The sequence below is a fragment of the Myxine glutinosa genome, chromosome 7 (genome assembly GCF_964187855.1).
Source record: "Myxine glutinosa chromosome 7, kmMyxGlut1.1, whole genome shotgun sequence".
Taxonomy (NCBI): Eukaryota; Metazoa; Chordata; class Myxini; order Myxiniformes; family Myxinidae; genus Myxine; species Myxine glutinosa.
In genome coordinates this window covers 44,181,398-44,199,994 of record NC_136267.1, presented here as the reverse complement: position 1 = coordinate 44,199,994, position 18,597 = coordinate 44,181,398, and the positions used below count along the sequence as shown (strand labels likewise).

The 18,597-nt window shown below is 44.1% G+C and overlaps 1 protein-coding gene across 4 annotated transcripts in view; it reads right to left on the bottom strand.

The window, feature by feature from the left end:
- Positions 1-6,774: 6,774 nt before the first annotated feature.
- The window catches only part of SPRYD3 (SPRY domain containing 3), a gene marked incomplete at its 5' end in the record, with an annotated part of 464,688 nt that continues 452,865 nt past the window's right edge, over positions 6,775-18,597 (bottom strand). For 2 of the 4 annotated variants that reach the window (XM_078781589.1, XM_078781592.1), the window contains 3 exon segments: positions 6,775-7,306; positions 14,027-14,286; positions 15,823-15,942. In XM_078781589.1, the coding sequence (XP_078637715.1) occupies positions 7,172-7,306; positions 14,027-14,286; positions 15,823-15,942 (515 nt within the window). 4 annotated transcript variants of the gene reach the window in all.

Genomic DNA, 18,597 nt, shown 5'->3' with positions numbered 1-18,597 from the left:
AGGAGAGTGGAACGAGAACACCAGGAAAGGTTAAAAGAAGAAGAAAGGAAAGCGGAAAAGGAAAGAGCAGAAGAGGAAAGGAAAGCAGAAGAGAGGAGAGAAGAGAAACAAGCAGAGGAAAGGAGAGTGGAACGAGAACTCCAGGAACGGATCAAAGAAGAAGAAAGGAAAGCAGAAAAGGAAAGAGCAGAAGAAGAAAGGAAAGCAGAAAAGGAAAGAGCAGAAGAAGAAAGGAACGCAGAAAAGGAAAGAGCAGAAGAAGAAAGGAAAGCAGAAGAGCGGAGAGAAGAGAAACAAGCAGAGGAAAGGAGAGTGGAACGAGAACTCCAGGAAAGGTTAGAAGGGAGAAAAGCAGAGGAGAGGAGAGCTGCAAGGGACCTCGAAGCAGAGGAGAGAAAAGCGGAAAGGGAATTAAAGGAACGTGACATTGAGCTTCAGCAAGAAATTAAATTCAAGGAGCTGGAGTTAATGAGAGAACGGGGAGAGGTACCACCCTTGCTGACTGGGCCGACACCTAGCCAGAACACCTGGAATGTGGGCAGACATGTGAGGCTGGTTCCACCTTTCAGTGAAAAGGAAGTCACTCAATTTTTTCCACACTTTGAGAAAGTGGCTCGACAATTAAACTGGCCGGAGGAGGCCTGGACCATACTAGTGCAAAGTGTGCTGGTGGGTAAAGCTCAAGAGATTTATTCGGCGCTACCAATGGACCAATGTGCAGATTATGAGGTATTGAAGAAGCACATCCTCAAAGCCTATGAGTTGGTTCCAGAAGCTTACCGGCAAAAATTCAGGAATGTCAGGAAGAGGGAGAGTGAGACCCATGTGGAGTTTGCCAGAGTGAAAGAAAACATGTTTGATCGGTGGTGTGAGTCAAAAGGAGTCGGGAACGACTTCGAAGCATTGCGTGACTTGATCCTGGTGGAGGAATTTCAACAGTGTGTCCACGAGGACATCAAAGTGTACCTGCAGGAAAAGAAAGTACCGAAGTTGTGGGACGCAGCCACCATGGCAGATGATTATGCCTTAACACACCGGATAGGGGTCCATGAACCTAACTCCTCGCCTAGATTTCCGCAGGGGAGTTGTGGAACAGCAGGTGCGGAGAACGACAATACATGGCGGCGGCCTCGAGATGATTATGGGGACAACGCTGATACCCGAACTGTTTGAAATCAGAGGGCGACGGGCCCAGGACAAACTGATTTTTCGGGGGGCCCGGGGCAGACCACGAGTTTTTCCTCCGGACCTACTTGCGCTTTTTGCAAGAAACCTGGACACTTGATGTCCAGTTGTTACCTCATGAAAAGGGAAAACCCAGAGCGGTGTCCGACTATTACAACTCCGAATGCGATGGCAAGCGTAAGAAATTGCCCACAGAAGAGTTACCAACCATTTATTTATGAGGGGTTGGTCTCCCTCGAGGGAGACTTGACTAACCCAAGACCTGTTAGGGTATTGAGGGACACAGGAGCCCATCAATCCTTAATGCTTGAAGGCATTTTGCCATTGTCAAAGAGTACCGCAACTGGTGATAGGGTTCGGTTACAAGGGATCGGTGGCTGTGTTAGTGCCCCACTTCATGTTATCCATTTGGAATCCGATTTGGTGTCAGGACCGGTCACCGTCGGTTTACAAGCCACGCTTCCTGTAGAGGGAGTATCTGTGATTATCGGGAATGATTTGGCCGGGGGGCAAATTTATGGTAACCCGAGGGTGGGTAAAGAGCACCGCAGGGAAAATAACACCACCCCAGCTCGGGATGGTGACAAAAGTGCCAAGTTATTTGTAGGGGGACTGAACTTCAACACAGAGGAAGAAGTTCTGACCTCTGTCTTCAACAGATATGGGCCGCTGGTGGAAGTGCGGGTGGTAAAAGACAGGGAAACGCAACGGTCAAGAGGGTTCGGCTTTGTCACGTTTGCAAGCACAAAAGACGCCAGGGAGGCAGAGAAGAATTGGAATGGTAAGGATTTGGAGGGTCGGACCATAACAGTAGGGAAGGCATTTCGTAGGCGTCGAGAGGTCTACAGAAGAGGACCACTTGGCGGTAGTTTTGGTGTTGGCAGCAGCCGATATTACTATGGAGGCTCCCAGAGTTACGGCATCTCCCGAAAGAATGATTGGCAGAGGACTGGCCGAGAAGGAGACCGCCAGTCAGGTGACTGCTGGGACAAGGGGTCCCACCGTAACTGTTAGGAGTCCGGAGAAGTTGAAGCACTCTATATACGGCGGAGCCGCCGAGCCTGGGCTCCTACACGGGCTAACCGTGAACGCCACGTTCTTAAAAGGCGTCCCGGTAGGGAACGTTCCTGCACGGACTAACCGTGAACTCCACGTTCTTAAAGGCGTCCATGTAATGAACTTTCCTCCCCGGACTAACCGTGAACCCCACCTTCCTTAAGGCGTCCATGTCGTGAGTACTCAGCTGGGCCTCCATCCAAGAGCAACTAGAAGTTGTTGACGCTTGGTCTAGAGGGAATTACCTTGGAATCTCTGGGGGGTTTTGGTGAAAGTTTGTTGCTTTATTTTTGAGATGCGATAATTGTGCCCGGGGGGAACTGATGATTTGGGGTATCGGGTTTGTTTATCAAAGTTGGCCGGCCCAGAAAGTTTTCGCGGGGTTCAAACTTTCTTTCTTGAAGGGGGGGAGTGTTACGGATCCCGGATTTAGGTGAATTACTATTCATGTCATTGCTTATTAATGTTTATTCTATTAAAGGTTGTTGTGGTTAAATGGTTAGAGAGGCTCCGGATAACAGGAGACCGGAAACGGGATAGTGAACCGGAAGAAGAAAAACAAGACACGAGGTGCTGGAGAAGCGGCAATCTTCTTCTTCCTCGCCCAGCTCCGACGCGAGCGGTGTCGATATTGAGCAGCGTGGGGAACGCTGCGTTTGAAAGCCCGTCTGGCGAGAGGAGTTACCTGCGCGGGGTAATTACCGGTTACGCGTCAAGTTGCCGTGGGTTCGTGCACGGAACCAAGCGTCCGGCACAGTTCGCCTCAACGTCTACAAGGACGCGTACGGGTCGCACCTTGGGCCTCGCGCGCTTTGCTTTGCCCACTTTGCTTTGCAAGGAGGTGTGCGCTGCAGCAGCTGTTCCCGGTACGCGACGTGCACGTTTGGAGCACGTCAGCCAGGGGTTCGGTCAACCGCCCGTGTGCGGAGAAGTCGACCTTCACCTTGGTCTGGAGGGGCCCAGAGACATTGTGAGGGACAGTGACCATTGAGGGGTCGTGAGTGGGGAAAGGGGGGAAATATATGAGATGGCCATCTTAGTAATATTGCAGATTGATTGTTGATTGTTGTTGATGGATTGAGAATATATTATTAATTAATCCGGATCCTTGGTGTGGGGTTGCTTATTGACCTGAATTGTTTGTGTCTTTCATATTGATTGCATTACGAACGCGTATAAATCAGAGATCTTTCTGGCGGGGTCCTCCCACGGTCCGGGGGTCACCAAGACCAGGTAGTTACCGGGAGGACCACGTAACAGTATGTATTCATATATGCATATGCACATATACACTACTCACAATAAGTTAGGGATATTGGCAGGTTCTTCGGTGTGGTTGATTTTGTGTATAAATTATGTTGAAAAAAGTTGTTGGTCATAATTCTATGGTTATTAATGAGTGTGAAAAAACACAGCATTCTTGATTTCAATACCATACCCCTATAAAAAAAATAAACTCACTCCCACAATATCCCTAACCCCTATAAAAAAAAATAAACTCACTCCCACAATATCCCTAACTTATTGTGAGTAGTGTATATGCATATACAGTCGTGGTCAAAATTATTGGCACCCTTGCACTTTTTTCAAATCATTCACCATTTCTTCCAGGAAATTGTTGAAATTAAAAAATCTTTTGGCATCCATATATCGTCACCCTCATAACAAAAGTGCCTAAGTCATTTTTTGGCCATTTTGAGATTTTCTGCCTAACTCACTTGTTTTATCATTTGCGACACCTGTAAAAATGCCCAAGTCATTGTTAACTTCCTGAACCACTTTATGTTAATCTGCCTAAGTCCGTTAATAAATACTCATTGATGTAGAATTGCAGCAGTTTTTTGCCTTTTTCTCCAAACTGCAAAAAATGACAGGCACTTTTTGTTATGAGGGTGACGATATGTATTTCTTTGGTTTGCAGTGGAACAAAACCAAAAAAGCTGAAAAAATTACTAAATCTTAGCTTATTCCACACAGAAATCCTAAAATGGCCCAGACAATATTATTGGCACCTTTTAGAAGTTGTTAGAAATAAGTAGATTTCAAGCAGGTGGTTCTCCTATACTTTGGAATTGAACTCACCTGTGGTGAGTTGCAATTGCCTGTAATATAAAAAGCACTCATTCAACCAGTTTTAAGAGAGAAAAGGAGTCATTCTGCTGTTTTGTGTCACTGTGTGTATTGCAATGAGCGTGGAGAAAAGAAGGAAAACTAGAGAATTGTCTGAGGAGGTCAGACACAGGATTGTAGCCAAGCCTGGACAATCTCAAGGCTACAAGTCCATCTCCAGAGACCTTGATGTTCCTGTGTCCACCATACCCAATGTTATAAGGAAGTTTAAGGCCCATGTCACCACAGCCAAACTCCCTGGACGTGGCCACAAGAGAAAACTTAATCGAATATTACAGCGAAGGATTATTCGAATGTTGGAGAAAGCACCTCGATCAAATGCCAAACAGATTCAAGCTGACCTTCAGACACAAGGTATGACAGTTTCAACTCGCACCATCTGTCCCCAACTCAATGAAAGGGGGTTCTATGGTAAGAGACCTAGGAGGACTCCACTGCTGAGAGAGAGAGACAGAAGAAAGCCTGGCTGAAGTTTTCCCAAAACACACCTGAACAAGCCAAAATCCTTCTGGGAGAATGTCCTGTGACAGTTGAGTCCAAATTAGAGCTTTTTTGGAAAACACATCATCTCTATGTTTACAGAAAACAAAATGAAGCCTTCAAAGAAAAGAACACCTTCCCTACAGTCAAACATGGAGGAGGTTCAGTGATGTTTTGGGGTTGCTGTGCTGCCTCTGGCACTGGGCGCCTTGAATGTTTGCATGACATCATGAAATGAGGAGACTACCAAGGCATTCTGGAGCGCAATGTTCAACCCAGTGTCAGAAACCTGGGTCTCTATCGAAGGTCATGGGTCTCGCAGCAGAACAATGGCCACAAACACACTTCAAAAAACACCCAGGAATGGTTCAAGACAAAACGCTCGACTGTTCTGAAGTGGCCAGCAATGAGTCCAGATCTAAATCCCATTGAACACCTGTGGGGAGATCTGAAAACAACAGTTGGTAGAAGGCACTCTTCAAATCTGGGAGAAATGGAGCAGTTTGCACAAGAAGATTGGGCCAAACTGCCAGTAGAGAGGTGTAGGAAGCTCATTCATGGCTATAGGAAGTGCTTGACTGCAGATATTTTGTCCAAAGGCTGTGCCTTTGTCGAGGGTGTCAATAATTTTGTCAATGCCATTTCTTTTTTATTTTCTGATTTAAAACGATATATCAAGTTCTGAATCCAAAGCAAAGGTTCTGTAATATTAACAGGGAAATCATGAATTGTGGAGACGAAATACTTTTGTGAATTTCAACTTAATTTTAGAGAAAATTGTGAGTTATTTGAAAAAGGTGCAAGGGTGCCAATATTTTTGGCCACGACTGTATACATACACTGTATGTACGTACACACACACACACACACACACACACACACACACACACACACACCCACACACACACACACATCCATCCATCCATCAAGCAACAGGCAGTTTGAGTGCATCTGTTCATCTGTTCAGGTTAGACACAAAAGCAGAATGTGATGAAACAATCAGCATTAGGATTTATATATACCCTGTGATGTAAGTGTTTTTAACTGGAGTTGGTGTTTAGACAAAAATGGGAGTACAGTGCTCAATTTTTATCAAACAAGCAACTAACTCTGTGTGCTGTAATGCATCGAAACGTGTGTGTTCACATTGATGGTCATGCCATGTAAAATAAATCTGAGTTTTCTTGAATTCAGAGAAGAATCAAAGATAGATCAACCTGGTGACTTGCCATTTTTGGCAATAACCGAAAAGGTTATTTTTGAATGCCAAAGCGTTGTCATTATTAACTTGTGTCCTCGCCAAGCCTGCAGCGTACATTTTAAAAGAAGTACAGATCAGGCTGGATTTGTCAGTAAAATGCACACTTTGCAGCCAGTGCTATATTTTTTTTCCATAATGGAGAATGGATTCAAGGAACACGCAGAGAAAATGCAAAATCTCTCAAATATTTAATGTGAGTTCAATTTGTTGTAGAAAAAAAAGGGAATTGGCTCGCTGATACCAAGGCTGCAAAGCCTCATAAATGTAGTCTCTGTTTCTTCTGACTTTGGATAAACTTTTTTGCCAACCACTCCTGTCTCCCTACAAGCCAGGAATCCGATTAAGACTATTAAAACTGCTCTGAGATGCCAAAGATCATATGATGTTTCAGCTGATATTTCATAGTGCAAAAAGAAAAATGGATCTGACAAATTCATGCAGCAGGTCCACCCCAACCAGTACTTTTGAGACCAAACAATGGAAAACTTTGCTCTTGCCGTCAATGAAGGCCTCTTACAATGGCACGCCTGTTCTGTGGCAAACATGTTACAGCAGTTGCGCCCACATGGCCTTTGTCGCAGAACTGAACCCTGCTTGTTGGCAATCCATGTTCAGCATGTAACAATGATGTAGCAACAATCTTGAGTGAGTGGATAATTGCATTAACTTTAAAATATCTTTATTAGTGGAGGGTTCTTTTCATCCAATTATAGGTGCACCAATTAGCAGCATATTTGTAAACAATTCACAACTGTATAAAGTCATTAATTTCTTTCAAATTATAATGCAACTGTGTGCAATGAAAACACATACACGCACATACATGCACATACACGCTTTTAAACATTTGATTCATAAATTTTAAGTGCACAGTTAACTCAAAAAAAGAATAATAAAAAGGAAAATAGAATAAAGCAAAGAAAAGTTTTGAAAATTGTTCTTTGTCACCCATTACTCAGTTACTCCATGAGCTGTACAAATTTGAGGCGGTGCATCGCATTGCCATTGCCATGACCCTTGGTGAGGGCAGCAGTCGTGCCGCTGAGGTTGCATGTAACTCTACCCGCTAAGTGGTCTGAGCTCGACTCGAACCATCTCAAAACAGCTCATCATGCCCACAGTCGGGTAGAATCCTCCAGCGGGGATCACCGCCTCCCTCTTTCCCAACAGTTTTCCATTCCGTGTGAAGAACACCTGCAATGAACGGTGTTTGAGGAGGTTTCATCCTTACTCAATGGATATCAACAATGGCAATCTTCATGCCTTTCGCCACTTCAGAATGATTTTTGTTTGTACAATTTCTAATAAAAGTCACAGAAAACCCACCTTTTCACTCTTATGCAAAGTGTGCCAGGAATGGAACCCAATTCAAACACAACATTCTGAATGTGACGACATCGTGCGAATGCTTCACAAAAAATGCTCAGTCGAAAAAAATACATGACATGAATTATATGAAAAGCAAGTGCCATACATTTTCGCACAAGGTTCCAAGTTAAAAATAAAGAGGCTCCGCTTCATTATTTGACTCCTCCGCACCAGGTCGACAGTGTGCCTCAAAGGTAACTTGAATATGGAACAGTAGGTCCATTCAGACAGCTGATTCTTTGGAAATGCAATGCAAATGGTGTGGATGGAGATGTGGAATTTGAAGAGTAAATCACCATCAATTGGTTATGGTGTCGCACATGGTTATCTGCACAACACACATCAATCCACACATGCAGCGGAGGATGCCAGTGTTAGGACTTTTAGAAGAGCTTAAAATAATCTTGATAGTATGTTATAATTGTGGGGTTCTGATCGCAATATGTGGATGTAGATAGGTGGATGTAGGTAAATTATAATGGATATTGACACCTGTGGAGCTGATTGTGGAAACGGTAGTGTTTTGTGAGGTGCATGAGGCAGTAGAATGGCTGGGCGTGTGGCTTGGTTGGTAGAGATGGCTGACCGAGGCACCCCGGTCACTAGGAGCTCATCGGCCAGGTAAGGTCGTAGGTAGGCTGAGGGAGCCACTTAGGTTAGTGTGTGAGTGGGCTCGAGAATCCAGGGAAAAGACTCGGGTTGCCAAATGCCAAGGTGGGCATCGGGTGTTAAGTGCCAAGGAGGCCCTTCCCCAAATAGGTTAGGGTGAGGAGTAGGCAAGCTTGGGAGGCAACTCCAGTGGACCGGGGGGGGGGGGGGGGGGTGGGGTGGGACTGTCCGAGAGAGGACATGTCCCGGGCGCAGGTGAGTAGACCTGCCGGTGAAGCCACACGACCCAGCCCCGAAATTGTGCAAGGGCACAGATAGAAAAATCGTGGGGTGAGACCCAAATTCAGGGGAGCACCACTGTGTGGGCAACGGGAATTCGGGTTCTTAGAACTGCATATTTTAAAGAAGGCCGATTGGCAGGGTACGACCCCGGGGAGGTTAAATGACTAATGATGTTAGTGTAGTTAGGATTTGTGAGGACCCCTTATCACCATCCACAAGGGATGATACAAGACTGACATGATAAAATTTACATACAAGGCGGAGTCCAAAGCTTTTGTCCTCAACCATAAAGGATTGGTCTTGCACAAATGAAACTTGGCACAGATGTTAGTGCCTTTCCATATAGTTCACACATTGCATCACAGGAAATTTTTTTCCCTAGTAGTGTGTGTTTCCTGAAGCTATTGGAACAATTGTTGTTTTACTGTGAAACTACTCAAAATGGAGGAAAAAAACATTTTGACTCCTACCTTGTACCATCAACACACCACTCCCTATATTTCATCAATGTGGAGAATCAAGATGGGCATCAAAAATGAGTTATTACTGACGAATCCTGTGACTACGTGATATCACAGGAGCTTTGGCTATGCATTCAAAGACGTTGATACTAATGTTGCACTAACTTTTCATCATAGCCCAAAAGACTGTACACAAAACATTTTACAAATAGAAAAGATCTCAAACTATGTTGTTTACTGTCGACTACCAAGAAGTACAGATGAGCTGACAGGGCAGCTCAGAGGTTGCGTACTTGCCTTCAAGCTAACTAGTCTGGGATTGATCCCAAAACTGACTAAAACTGTCACCCTGGTGCTTCGCAGGCAGAGCGTCGCATGAATGAGTGCACTGTCCGTCGGATAGGATGTTAAGTCAGGGTCCTATTTGCCAGCATTTGCTGGTGGAAGTCAAAGATCCCACTGTGTCCTTTGCAAGAGTAGGCCGTTGTGTGCTGGCACTCTGGCTAAGTTCCATATTGCTGCCCGAAGCTACAGAGGTCACTGCATCAGTGGCACAGTTTCACCGACATAAATGATGCAACCATCCACCAGATGCAGCAGATGAATGAATAAGGGAATGAATGTACAGATGATCATTTATGCTCAAGCATTTCCACCAATAACTCAAGTAAAAGCAATGCAAAACTCACCAGTTTTAGTGCCGAAAGCAAGAAGTAACTACAATCATCAGCTCAATTTTTTACAATATATATATATATATAATTATATATATATATATATATATATATATATATATATATATATATATATATATATATATATAAATAAATAAATACATATACAGTTATACACACATATATATATATATACATATGCATATATATACATAAGTTCAAAGCACACCTGGTCACAAGTGTGCCGCACTGACCGGGTCCTCAGTCGAGGTCCTCAGCGTCATCCCGTTTCGGCCCTTCAACCTCGATACGGTCAGCTAAGGTGGGCCAGCAGAGGCACATACACATCCACATGCAGCAACTACACCTGGATGCGTACATACCCCCACCCCCAGCCAGTGCGAACGCAGACTACAACAACACCTCCGCATCCAGAATCCACAGCACCAAACAAAGATGGTGGAACACTCAAACACCCACCTTTATACCCTTCACCACTCACCAACAAATGATGATGATGTAGGGTTCATCTTTCCCCGACTGACCCCCCAAAAAAGTCCGAGCTTCTTTTGGGAGATTTATTTTAAGCCTTAGACACAACGGAAATCCTAGCTCTTGCACGAGCTTCGACTACGTATCAAAAAAGAAAACAAAAATGAACCTTGCAATATGAGGAGGTCCTGGCAGCCACTTTTGTTACAGCGTCGGCACAGGTGATGACGAGTATTGGTGTCAAAAGACCTTTGAAAATGCGGTTACATCACTTACTGGTTGATGAGAAACTGAGTGTGTGTGGCTTACAATTCCTCAAGTGCTGTTTTATCGCCACAGAAGCAATTAGTCAAAATATCCCAAATTATTGTGGAGTGTAAACGTATAAAAATTGACTTTTTGTAAGACACGGCCATTGACGACGATAAGGTGGACACAGCTAAAGTGGAGGTGTGTGCAGATATTTCTAAAAGGTAATAAAGCAGCTCGTCCACCCTTCACCACAGATCTCCTCTCCTCCCCCCATCATCACCACTTACCCACAACTCACCCCTCCCTCCTTCCCTGTAGCTCTTCCTCCCATCACTATAGCTCTCTCTCCCCTTCCTCCAACTATGTAAGCCCAAAAGCTTACCAGCCCTTCTTCTCCACCTACCAACTACTCAATCTCCTCAGCTCAGAGCACCAGCTCCTCATCTATCCTCCCTGTTCCTTACTCCCAATAAAATACACCCCAAACTCCCCAAGCCATCTGTATGCCCCACTCTTATTCCTGCCCCCTTAAGAACCCAATCATTCCAGTTACTCTTGCTCTTCTACAGCTCACTCTGCTACAGCGTTCTACAGCTCACCTACAGTTCTGCAGCTCACGTTCTACAGCTCACCCTCATCTATCCTCCCTGTTCCTTACTCCCAATAAAATACTCCCAATAGTTCCTTACTTCTACAGCTCACTCTGCTACAGCGTTCTACAGCTCACCTACAGCTCACCTACAGTTCTACAGCTCACGTTCAGCTCACCTACAGCTCACCTACAGTTCTACAGCTCACGTTCTACAGCTCACCCTCATCTATCCTCCCTGTTCCTTACTCCCAATAAAATACTCCCAATAGTTCCTTACTTCTACAGCTCACTCTGCTACAGCGTTCTACAGCTCACCTACAGTTCTACAGCTCACGTTCTACAGCTCACCCTCATCTATCCTCCCTGTTCCTTACTCCCAATAAAATACACCCCAAACTCCCCAAGCCATCTGTATGCCCCACTCTTATTCCTGCCCCCTTAAGAACCCAATCATTCCAGTTACTCTTGCTCTTCTACAGCTCACTCTGCTAGTCTCCAGCATCAGAGGGCTTCAGACAAATGTCTCAGATGTACCTGTCCAGGTTGCTTCTGCATATCCTGATGTTGCCTATCTGACAAAACGATGTTCCTGATTCATTTGTGTCCCCCCTTGCCTACGTTTTGACAGGTGCAGCTATGTCATGGTGGTGGGTTTGTAGTACTAAAACACACACACACACACACACACACACACACACACACACACACACACACACACCAGCCTGGGGGGGGGGGGTGGGGAAATGGGAAATGGGGCCCCTTCCCAGTAAATAATTTTTTCTTAAACTTTTTAAGTATACAGGTTTTATTGTGCAATACTTAAAATGATTAATCAGTCATTTTTGTATGCACTCCATCATTCTCTTGAGTCTGTGTTGCCACATATCACGACGGGGAAGGGCGGACGGGGAGGAAGGGAGGTGCAAGAAATTTAACATGGGTAAAGCGACTGTCAGGCCGCCCTGTAGAATTAGTATTTCACTGTAAAAATGCCAATCAATGGTTTGGACTACATTTATGAACTCTTTTTGTTTGCTGTGTTCAATATTAGTAGGATGTTTGATGCCCTATTGATTTCATTGAGTAAAAAAACTGATGTCTGAGGTGAAAGAAGGAAAGAAAGTGTGAAGGGGAGAAAGAGAGGGATGGAGAGAGAGAAAGAGGGAGAGTGGGAGTGAAAATGAGGGAAAGTGGGATCTAAAAAGAGGGAGAGTGGGAGCGACAAAGAGATAGACTGCAAGTGAAAATGAAGGAAAGTGGGAGCAAAAAGAGGGAGAGTGGGAGTGACAAAGAGGGAAAGTGGGAGTGACAAAGAGGGAGAGTGGGAGCGACAAAGAGATAGAGTGCAAGTGAAAATGAGGGAAAGTGGGAGCAAAAAAGAGGGAGAGTGGGAGTGACAGAGGGAAAGTGGGAGTGACAAAGAGGGAGAGTGGGAGCGACAAAGAGGGAGAGTGGGAGCGACAAAGAGGGAGAGTGGGAGCGAGAAAGAGGGAGAGTGGGAGTGAAAAAGAGATAGAGTGCAAATGAAAATGAGGGAAAGTGGGAGCAAAATAAGAGGGAAAGTGGGAGTGGTAAAGAGGGAGAGTGGGAGCAACAAAGAGGGAGATTGGAAGTTAAAATGAGCGAAAGTAGGGGCAAAAAAGAGGAAGAGTGGGAGCAACAAAGGGAGAGTGGAAGTTAAAATGAGGGAAAGTGGGAGCAAAAAAGAGGGAGAGTGGGAGTGACAGAGGGAAAGTGGGAGTGACAAAGAGGGAGAGTGGGAGCGACAAAGAGGGAGAGTGGGAGCGACAAAGAGGGAGAGTGGGAGCGACAAAGAGATAGAGTGCAAGTGAAAATGAGGGAAAGTGGGAGCAAAAAAGAGGGAGAGTGGGAGTGACAGAGGGAAAGTGGGAGTGACAAAGAGGGAGAGTGGGAGCGACAAAGAGGGAGAGTGGGAGCGACAAAGAGGGAGAGTGGGAGCGAGAAAGAGGGAGAGTGGGAGTGAAAAAGAGATAGAGTGCAAATGAAAATGAGGGAAAGTGGGAGCAAAATAAGAGGGAAAGTGGGAGTGGTAAAGAGGGAGAGTGGGAGCAACAAAGAGGGAGATTGGAAGTTAAAATGAGCGAAAGTAGGGGCAAAAAAGAGGAAGAGTGGGAGCAACAAAGGGAGAGTGGAAGTTAAAATGAGGGAAAGTGGGAGCAAAAAAGAGGGAAAGTGGGAGCGATAAAGAGGGAGAGTGGGAGCGACAAGGAGTCGGGGCATCACTGTCGCAAAGGAGTGAAAAAGAGAGAGAGTGGGAATTGAAATGAGGGAAAGTGGGAGCAAAAAAGAGGGAAAATGGGAGCGACAAAGACGGAGAGTGGGAGTGAAAAAGAGCGAGAGTGGGAGTGAAAAAGTGGGAGAGTGGGAGTTAAAATGAGAGAAAGATTGGGGGGGGGGAGGGTTGGGAGAAATGGAGAGATAAAGAGAGGGAGAGAGAAAAGGATGAGGTTAAGATATTAAATATCATGGCCAAGGATTAGTTTGCTTGCTTCCATACAAGGAACTTCAATACAGGAGGAAGTCATTCAGCCCATCAAGCCCGCAGAATGGTTGCCAACCTATGGCTATGGCCTTTTTAGATGCTGAGCATCTTGCAACTTCCCAGACCCGGAGCAGACACTCGAACCATTACACCACCGAGACTGGTAAAATAGCATTCCTATACTGGGAATCGAACCAGGGCCTACCTGGGTGAAACCAATGCACCATATGGGATTGTTACTTAATTTTAGTTTTGCTGTGGAATTATGTAATAAATTTAATCTATTTTTGTAATCAGGCATTGTACCATACTGTGATTAGATGTCTGTGTCAATATTTAGCTTGTTATTCCACTTGATGTTATGCACTAGATATTCTGAGCTGTCCAGACATGTCTGTGATCAGGGATAACGCATTTGTCTTGAGGGCATTGTTTTACTTTGCCTTCCTACATAGCAGTGCGTAGCTTGGTTGTTTGAACAGATTTTTTGAACGTTCCTCGAGGCCCGTTATTGTAAATAAATAAATAAATAAAAACTCACAGGCAAGCCTTGGCAATGAATTATATGGCAAATATATACGGTACCATTTACATACAAATACTGCAAACCAAATTACCAAACTGATGGCATAAACTGTGGATTAAAAATGCAGTGTACAATATGGTAAATGGAATACCTACCATCACCTTGTTATTTTGTGACTCAGGAAACATTTCCTCTTTTATACAATCTTCCTTCTCCATATTACTCCGACAAGGCAGGGCATCCGCACGTCGTCGGGGCTTCCAAATCTCCTCCAATTGGTCATCCTCCAGATCTCTTTCATCATCATCATCATCGTCGTCGTCATCAGCATAATCATCATCATCGACATCATTTTCGATCTCAAATTCTGTATCCAAAGAGCAATGGCCTGTATCCAAAGTCTCATCACTGTCTCCTGTCCAAAGAGGAACAGCACAAGGAAAGCAAATGTAACAGGCGTCAGAGGTATATTGTTGAAAACAAAAATCGTTTTTAATCTTTTCTTACCCCCTCTCTACTTCGTAAATCACAAACCTGATAATTTATTCATTCGTTCTTATGCTGGTGTTGGCATGGCGGTTAGGGTGCCGGCTTGGGATCCGAGGATCCTGGGTTCGAATCCCGGTCGATCGCTGAATTAACCAGGGGGCTTGACTCAGCCTGTCATCCTTCTGAGGTCGGCAAATTGAGTACCAGTTCACTGGTAATTCCCTGGGTGTCGCAAGAGGCGACTAACAGGGTTGGCGGCAGGAAGGGCATCCGGCCATAAAACATTGCTTCAAAAAGGGACCATGGTGCCCAAAAAAGGTCCAACCCCTGCTCTGCGGGTAAAAATGGCCTCTAAAGGTGGTTCTTTTTTTCCTTTTTTCTTCATTCAAGTTTATTTGTTTGTTTGACACATTTGGCCATTGAAATGGCCATTGGAAGTGATGAAATCAAACAAGCAAGGTATTCCTTAAAGGAAACGGTGAATCTTCAAGGGTCACTGAGGTCATGCATGGTGGATTGTATTAGCATTCGACAACCGGTGTGCTGAACAATGCTGGGTTATGGCTGTGAGGGTGTGGAGGGAACATGGTATTGAATTATGGGATTTTTATACAAGTCTTACTTTGTTTATGTCGTCACAATGTCCTCGTCTTTCATTACTCATTGTAGAAGAAAAAAAATAAATCCACTCAAAAGTGATTGGGCATTATTTGTTCGGGTGTTACACGTAGTCTGCATCCTACAACATGCCTTTTGGGTGTGGATCACCTGTCAAAAGCACAGATGTCCTTCATTTACCTGGTGCATGACGCACTTATATTTAGAATGAAAGATCAGAAATCGGTTTCAACCTTGAGGTTATTCCCAAAGTCAAACAATCACTTGAAACTGGTGTCATCTCTGAGCCTGCAGCTTATTTCTGTCACAGCCATCACTCTTCGCTTTGCCACCACAGTGAACACCTTTTCTTTCTTTTCAGAATTTTTCCAATGATGTCACCTGGCTGAGCCTCAACATGACAAATGCCAACCCCCTTTTCCTCAAAAACTCATAGGCTGAAATAATTCAGTAGTTGTACACCCTCAGGAATTGTCCATCATCCAATTGGCTGTCAAATCAGAGCACAATGTCAATACTTTGTACATACAAGTCAAAATTGCAAAATCTGGTCAATGCCTGAAAAGGAAACTGGAAAATCATAGCCACACCAATCTATATCCTCATCCTCAGCCATACATTCACACATGCAGCATCTAAATTATGGCAACTTGCTACTTCTGCAGACTAAATTGAGTTGGGAATTGTCAATGATGATCAAATATCGCGTATAAAACATCCAAGTGGTCAGTTTCACTTGTAAATCCCACATGTACTCATGTTTAAAATATACATACTTTGTTAGATATCACAGCACCACTCTGCTGCCTCATCCTATTGTTTTCAGCCGTGCACGGCAACATACCTTCGCTGTCCAGCTGGTAATCTCGTGGAAACATGATCCCGCACCCCATTACATCGCCCTTGGAACATCTCGGGCCAAATGGATCACCAACACCGCTTCCATGGAAAATTTTTCCATCATCTGTAAACATGATTAAGCAATAACAGCAGGTTCACGCAACAAAGTGGCAACCATAACAATACAGCTACACTGCACCTTGCCAGGAAGCCAAGACGAAGCGAAGCTGTCTGAAAATCTGTCATGTATGTTGTTTTGATGTCAGTACGATAATTATGTAATTAAATACGAGACTCATAATATTATATATACACGAGAATCAAGACATGTTTGGAAACATTTGTGAAATGCTGAAACAATGAAAGCACTTTGGATGTTGCCTTTTGCCAATAAACAAAACAAAAATAATGAAAACATTATTTTCTGCATGTTAAACGGGGGGGGGGGGGGGGGGGGGGGGAAATTGGTTTTGATAAGACGCATTAGACAAGAACCACTTGCGTGAAAGCCCCATTCACTATGAAAACATTGTGATGGAGTCTGGATGCTCCACTGGTGTCTCGCCACACCACCCAAAACTGCCCATTTTGAAAAGAAACACATGGCAAAATTGGCAAGACTATGACAGTTGAAGCTTCAGCACAAATCTAAGCTTGACCCCCTCTCGAGTTTGACCATAACACTGAGGCTCTGTGCTATATCGTCATCTGTAAAACTTGCCACAAACATGGTCAAATGCATATTTCCTGTTTGTTGCTTATTACCCCGCGTGCAAAGCGGGGGAAAGCACTTGGTTCACTTCTGTCTGTCTGTCTCTCTGTCAGTCCTTGATCGAGGAACAACTTTTAAGATTGCAATGAAATTTTATATTTTAAACACTGTAGAACACGAATCGGCAGCAGTTGAGCAGTACTTGGGCTCCAGATTTGGCAAAAAGTAAGGCATCTAGTGCGCATAGCGAGGAGGAGCAAAATTGAACTCACCTGTGGTGAGTTGCATGTGCCTGCAATATATTTTTTTAAATCACTCATTCAACCAGTTTAAATGGAGAAAAGGAGTGATTCTGCTGTTTTGCGTCACTGTGTGTACTGCAATGAGCATGGAGAACAGAAAGAAAATCAGAGAATTGTCTGAGGAGGTCAGACGCAAGATTGTAGCCAAGCATGGTCAATCTCAATGCTACAAATCCATCTCCAGAGACCTTGATTTTCCTGTGTCCACCGTACGCAATGTTATCAGGAAGTTTAAGACCCATGCCACTGTGGCCAACCTCCCTGGACATGGCTGCAAGAGAAAACCTGATCGAAGATTGTAGCGAAGGATTGTTTGAATGGTGGAGAAAGCACCTCGATCAACTGCCAAACAGATTCAAGTTGACCTTCAGACACAAGATAGGACAGTTTCAACTCGCACCATCTGTCGCCAACTCAATGAAAGGTTGTTCTATGGTAGGAGACCCTGGAGGACCTCACTGCTGAGAGAGAGACATAAGAAAGCCTGACTGGAGTTTGCCAAAACACACATGAACAAGCTAAAATCCTTCTGGGAGAATGTCCTGTGACAGTTGAGACCAAATTAGAGCTTTTTTGATAAACACATCATCTCTATGTTTACAGAAAACAAAATGAAGCCTTCAAAGAAAAGAACACCTTCCCTACAGTCAAACATGGAGAAGGTTCAGTGATGTTTTGGGGTTACTGTGCTGCCTCTGGCACTGGGCGCCTTAAATGTTTGCATGGCATCATGAAATCAGGAGATTATCAAGGCATTTTGGAGCGCAATGTTCAACCCAGTGTCAGAAAGCTGAGTCTCAGTCGAAGGTCATGGGACTTGCAGCAGGTCAATGACCCCAAACACACTTCAAAAAGCACCCAGGAATGGTTCAAGACAAAACGCTGGACTGTTCTGAAGTGGCCAGCAATGAGTCCAGATCTAAATCCCATTGAACACCTGAGGGGGGAGATCTGAACACAGCATTTGGGAGAAGGCACCCTTCAAATCTGGGAGAACTGGAGCAGTTTGCACAAGAAGATTGGGCCAAACTGCCAGTAGAGAGGTGTAGGAAGCTCATTCATGGCTATAGGAAGCGCTTGACTGCAGTTATTTCGTCCAAAGGCCGTGCTACGAAATATTAAGTCTAGGGTGTCAATAATTTTGTCAATGCAATTTCTTTTTATTTTCTAATTTAAAATAATATATTAAGGTCTGAATCAAAAACAAAGGTTTTGTTATATTTACTGTGAAATTAAGAATTGTGGAGACCAAATATTTTTTGTCAATTTCAACTTATTTTTCGAGAAATTTGTGAGTCATTTGAAAAAAGTGCAAGGGATGCCAATATTTTTGGCCAAGACTGTACGTGAACAAAAAAAGTAACACCTTGACGATCAATCACATTGAAGACTTTCACACATGCATTGGTAATGAAGCGAGACATGGATGAATAAGATTCCCTTGATAAATGCTGAAGGCACATAAGTAGTTAAACAAGAAAAAAAAGCCCCCGGGATGACAAAGCAAAAACCAGGAAATGAAAACAATGGTTTGCTGCTGACCTCTGGATATCAGTGTGACAACCATGCATTCATATTGTAAAAAAAAAAAAGCCGCAATTCTTTGAAAACAACAACAAAATGTGTGCTCCAACAGATACAAAGCCAAAAACATTAATTATCAATGGTTCCAAATTTATGACACTTTCCAAGAAATCGATACAATCCCCAAAAAGAAAAAAAATCTTTCTCTTTGGTATTGGCTAGAAAATGCCTGCGGTATTAT